At 38.2% G+C, this 6,000-nt stretch overlaps 1 protein-coding gene across 1 annotated transcript; it reads left to right on the top strand.

Moving 5' to 3' along the window:
* The first annotated feature begins 841 nt into the window (after window positions 1-841).
* Window positions 842-2,316, top strand: LOC110049020 (allatostatin-A receptor-like). The gene has a single exon (XM_020754789.2). It carries the CDS (start codon window positions 1,011-1,013, stop codon window positions 2,049-2,051), a length of 1,041 nt encoding a protein of 346 aa, XP_020610448.1. The 5' UTR covers window positions 842-1,010; the 3' UTR covers window positions 2,052-2,316.
* The last annotated feature ends 3,684 nt before the right edge of the window (window positions 2,317-6,000 follow it).

The following is a 6,000-nucleotide window of genomic DNA, read 5'->3' as shown; positions in this document are numbered from 1 at the left end:
ATTACCATACATTTTAAAACATAGCTTTAGTTACACCAGTGAAATAGATTTCTTTCTGAAGTTGCTTGGACTAACATGCTACAAGAGTACGAGTCACGGTCTTTTTATCTTTAGTTAATAGAAACAGGAAATTGTTTTTCTTCCTTTAAAATAGAAGTGCCATGTGAGCTGTCAATTAAATGGACTTAGTCTTAATAACCTGCCGTCAAAGCTGCCACAAAATAATTTACTCTGGTGTGTCTTTATAGCAGGCTGTTTTCCTTACTTTATGCTAAATAGATATAGCCAGCTTGTTCGCTAAGCGATGCCCATTTTATTAGAAGGGCTTGTTCGCATCTTTTGCCGATTGATGAATACATACATCAGTCCATTTGTTCTTCGTAAAGGCCCACGACAAAATGTTGCTGATTTCAAGGCACTATTTCTTTAACTCCCGTAGAACTGTCAGCCAGACTTAACAGAGGAAAGTTTCCTATTCTAATCTACGTAAAGGAAAGCCTTTTTATATACATATCTATAAAAAAAAGAAAAGAAAGAAAAGAAAGAAAGAAACTCCATGAAATTAATTCACGGGCGGGTCCATCTCAGTAAAACGGTTTCTGCCACTGAATATGGACCATTTAGCTTCCCTTCATAATTATGCGTCAGTTTACCATATTTTAGGCGTAAACTTTTAGTCTAAACCTTAACAATTACCATGAATCCAGGCGTAAAAAACCTTGCCGCATTTCCATTGAAAAGCACATTTATCAAGCCATGACATTTGATGCCCGCCTCTTAGGTTAATTTAAACTTCCTCTTTTCATTTCTTTCATTTCCACCAATAAGATTGATTTTTCGACCGGTTTAAACCTGGAATTATAATTAGATTCGCTATTATTCAGATCAAAAAAGGTACCGACAGGCTGCGAAAAGCTCATTCGGACCGCCAAAAGCAAAAACCCACTGAGCCATATCAGGTTGGCCTCTTTCATAGTGACTGAAGAAACTTTTTAATTTTAGTTTACAAAATGAACGGAAGCAACGTCAGTGTGTCTTATCTCATCACTTCTCAAGACAAAGTATTTGCCTCATTGTACTCGTTTATCGTGTTTTTCGGAGTCGTGGGAAACAGCATTGTAATCACCATCGTGCGCAAAACGCCATCAATGCACACAACAACAAACTATCTGCTGATGAACTTAGCTGTGGCGGATTTCTTAACGTTGTTATTGTGCCCGGGCCTGTACGACTTTGCTTTGCATAATATTCGATTGAGCACCACGTCAGGGGACATCTTCTGCAAGATCCTAGCTGGAAACGCGATCGTTTGCATTTCGTTCGACGCGTCGGTGCTGACCCTGTGCGTCATTGCAGTCGAGCGCTACATTGGCATTGTTAAACCGTTCAACCGCACCGGGCATCTCACAAGAAAAACACTTTGCTTAGCTATTACCGCTATTTGGCTGATGGCGATTATTTCAAGTTTTCCAGATACTTTATGGACGGAGTACAATAGCGAGAAAGCTCTTTCCACGTTGAAGTACCCATGCATCCGTCCATGGACTGTAGAGCACCAGCCGTCGAAGGCTAGAAGTTACATCATAAACCATTCTATCCTTCTAATCGTCCTTCCTTCCATTTTAATTTCGTTTTGTTATATTTCTATTTTCGCTGAGATGAAGTCGCGTTCAAGTGAACCGGAAGAGAACGAAGATAGCAAAAGGGACATGAAGAGGCTTTTGAGACTTTTAGTTTTGTTAGCAGTAGCATTTTGCATATTTTGCCTGCCTTTTGCAGGCTTCTTTTTTTATGTTGCCGCACTCGGTCCTGACCAGGTTAAACAGCGCTTCACATCTTTGTTTCTTGTTCATAGAATTGTTCGCTTTCTAATATTTTCTAACTCATTTATTAATCCAATTTTATACGCTGCACAAAGCACTAATTATAGAGAGGTGCTGCGGCAAAAACTCTGTTGTAAAACTAACACGTACTCAGGCAAAACAGGAAGAAATGTAGCCCGTGCAGGGACCCCCAAGATGTCCAAGGTGGAACAGGAACATGCTGTGTGACAACACAATACTCACGCAGCTGTGTGCTAAATATAACCTACATGGTTAAAAAGTTCATATAATTGACAGAACATTCATTCAAACGAAAAACTGAAACTATTAAATTTTCAAGTCGTCACGCAGAAAAAGCTTTTAGTTTACCAGAGTGGCCCATTCAGCAGAGAGGCCGGTGTCCATAGGCATCCTGGGAAATAAAGATATCTACAATTCATAAAATCTTAAGTACAATTTTTAAAAAATAAAATTAGTGTAAAAATTATAAAAACTCTAAAGAACATTTTAAAGGCTAAAATGTACAAATATGATAAAAAGTTGTGATAAGTTAATAAAGATGGTGAATTTTAAGCCCGATAATGAAATGTGAAGGTGAATTAATCAACATGACACGAGCGTGGGACAAAGAAAAATTCTGAGTCCCCGACAGGAATCGAACCCATGACCTCCCGAACGCCGGGCGGGCGCTCTATCCACTGAGCTACGAGAACCCATGGAGAGGTCATTTAACTGAGTTCATATATGATAGGTGTCCTGCATACTGCTAGGATCAACGCTATCGAATTCATCGTGAGTCGTGATAAGTTAATAAAGATGGTGAATTTTAAGCTCGGTAATAAAATGTGAAGGTGAATTAATCAATCCCGGTGTTCGGGAGGTCATGGGTTCGATTCCTGTCGGGGACTCAGAATTTTTCTTTGTCCCACGCTCGTGTCATGTTGATTAATTCACCTTCATGATAAAAATTTTACAAATTTGTAAAGAATAAAAATATTTGTTGTGCTATTAATTCTGGTGGTACTTTTTCCGGACCCGGCGAACGTAAACAAACTACGAACTGTTGGAGACACATAACACCAGAATATTTGATATCCACCTCGCAAATCTTCCTTCTCCCCATTCTCTCCTCGTTTCCACGTCATTTGTATAATGATAACGTATTCGCTTTCCTGAAGGATCTGAGGAGTAAAGACTGACTACTTTCACTTTTATAGCAGCTAACAAAAAATATTTTATAGCTCTTGGCAATTGCAAGCTCACATAATTAAAGGCTTCACACTACTTACATTCTTTTGTATAAGCATACATAGAAAGGAAAGAAAAGTCGATTCAAATAGTCCTGATAATAGATACCTCTTACTAACCGAGTTCGAGATCCGTACTGTAAGTTACGGACCGAGGTTTTTCCCCTTCGCTTTATGGCCTAAGCGCGAAGCGCGCGGGGGGGAAACGAGGACCCGTAACTTAAAGTACGGACCAAGAAGACGAGGTTAGTAAGATATTTATTATATCCCTACTGTGCGTCTGACGGGTTCGATTGGGAAAGATTTCTATTCACGCGTAGCGCCTTCAAATTTCTGACGCATGTCGAATGCAAATTAACGAGTCAGTTGGAACTGAATTGTTGTTAAGCCGTAGCGTTAGCACGTTTTAATACACAATTCAATGTAAAGAAAGTTTTAAACTTTTACTTACTACAAAAGAACAATTGGCGATAAATCATGAACGACGATTTTTGTTCATTTAAAACGTGTTTCTATAGAGAACGCTTAAAAGCAGAAACTAAATCCATTCTACGATATTTCGAGTCGATTTTGTTCCATTCACCTACAGTTCTATTGTTCTAACTGCCGAAAATCTGCCTCCTCCCTTTTTGCGCTTATTGGAAGGACAACATGTCAACATTCCTTAAAAATAAGGAGTCCAGATAACTAGGTGAACAATAAAACGGGCTAACATATTTAAAAGCTAGAAAAGTTCCTCTGATTAACGATTCCTTGACAAAAAGGAAACTAGTTTAAGGTGTTAAAAAAAAAAGACACTGAGGATGAAAAGCTGTCAGCATGTTAAATTACCTGGCAACTCTCTTCTGAAGTTTCAGGACTCTATCGACAATGATCAACGATTTCCGAACTTGAATCTAATTATCTCGTAGAGTACTACCATACAAAATTATCGTTGTATATATTTTCGTTAATTTTCTATGAATTTTCAAAGTCCATAAAATTGGCCTTTTCCACGGCCGCGACCGAGGAATAGCGAAGAATTGGGCGAGTTGGCCAGTAACGTCATCGAAGGACTAACAATATTTTACTTCTGAGAAGAATATAATTATGTGAACATGCGATAATGTGATTCAAAATAGTTGCAGAATGCAAGGAAGATGTGCTGTTGGAGGGGGTAGCGGTACAGCATGCATTTTGTTCTCGAAATAGAGAGTTTCCGAAACGAATAGTCAACGACACCACGACACCTACGTCCTACAACGAGGCGATTAAGACCTAGCGAAGCTTCGAACTGCAGAACTAGCTAGGTATCTGTGGATTTTATATGCAACCACACGCACGAGGTCGACAATCGGCAGCTGAGTTTCTCAAAGGCCCTCCCGCATACACAATTGTTTTGTTCTTTGAGCAACGAAAAATGTCTCAGTTACAAACTTAAAACGAATAATTATATGGGCAAAAGTAAACCAAACCATTTAGATTCGACTTTACCGACGGAGATTGTAGCGCTGAAAGGAGAATGTGCTTGCTTTCGATCGAAACGCAACACTCAGGTTATTAACGTACGTAAAAATGACTTTTAAAACGAAAGAACAGTGAAGGAGAAATATATTCATTTAAATGATACCATACTGAAGCTTTTGTCAAGATCTTGTCGAAGGATTTTTAATTACTAGTACGAATAATGCAAATTTGTGTAACTAGCAAAGTTTGTGTTCGTACACATTACTTGACTTTGTGTAGATAAGGTCCGTCGAAGACGAATATTTCCGCGTTTTTGAATAATTAGGGGAGAAATATGCTCTCGTCGTTATGAACTATCCAGGGTTCGGTAAGAGTACTTAAAGAAGTGTTGTATGTAGATTAGTAGATTAGCAAAATGGGCCGGCAAATTGTCGATCGTGACTTGCAGAGTGGCGGGCTCGACTGGCGACCCGCACTTCGAAATCGAAAAAAAATATATACATCGTAGCCGTCCTAGCCGTAGCAAGACTCCGAATTGTATTGCTAGATGATACAGTTCTTTCATATATAAGTCTTGTCCACTTTTGATAAAATTTGAAGCACAAATAGCCCAAATATATTTTCACTGCACCCGAAACCCAGTCAAACGTCTCTTGAGTGTTTTAAGCCATGTCCTTCGATGACAGCCATAGAAGCCCCACCTAGATCCCACTATGCTTGGTCGTGGCCGCAGAAATTACAACTTAAAACGCCTGTAGAAACGCGGGGATTTTATCAATCGAGACAAATTTTTCGCTGAAGCAATTGGGAAAACTGGTAGCTTTCATTAAAGGAAAAAAATTGGGGGTTAGTTGCACTTTAACGTGTTCATACCAGTGAAAATAGATTTCTTTCTGCAGTTGCTTGGACTAACATGTTATAACAGTACCAGTCTTTTTAACTTTAGTAAGTGTAAACAGGAAAATTGTTTTGTCTTCTTTTTAAAATAGAAGTGCCGTGTGAGCTGTCAAATAGACTAAGTCTTAATAACCTGCTATCAAAGCTGTCACAAAATAATTTACTCTGGTGTGTGTTTATAGCAGTTGTTTCCCTTTTTTAAATTTATTTATTTATTTATCTATTTATTTATTTAATACTACATACAACTTTACATACAACACTTACAATAATTAGAACACTGCTGAAATTACTTACAAAACTACCCCTAATTACAACGTAAATACCTAGCAATACTCACATTAACCACTACAGTACTTACAGTATTTTTATTATTTTAATTACTGAGCTAACTAATGATTACACTACTTGCAAAATGATTGTTTTTCAGTAGCTTACTCTACATGCACATGCTATATAACACTTACACTTCTTACCCTGGATAAAGCAGATACAAATTTAGAGAGGTAGAACGAGCAACACAACATATATAGGCACAAATGCAAATGCTTCAATTAAATTTTCAGGACGTTCGCGCGAAAATTTAA

This window comes from Orbicella faveolata, unplaced genomic scaffold (assembly GCF_042242905.1).
Source record: "Orbicella faveolata isolate gen_17 unplaced genomic scaffold, um_ofav_v1 contig_36, whole genome shotgun sequence".
NCBI lineage: Eukaryota > Metazoa > Cnidaria > Anthozoa > Scleractinia > Merulinidae > Orbicella > Orbicella faveolata.
Note: the sequence above shows the minus strand (reverse complement) of the source record. Positions and strands in the feature narration are given on the sequence as shown.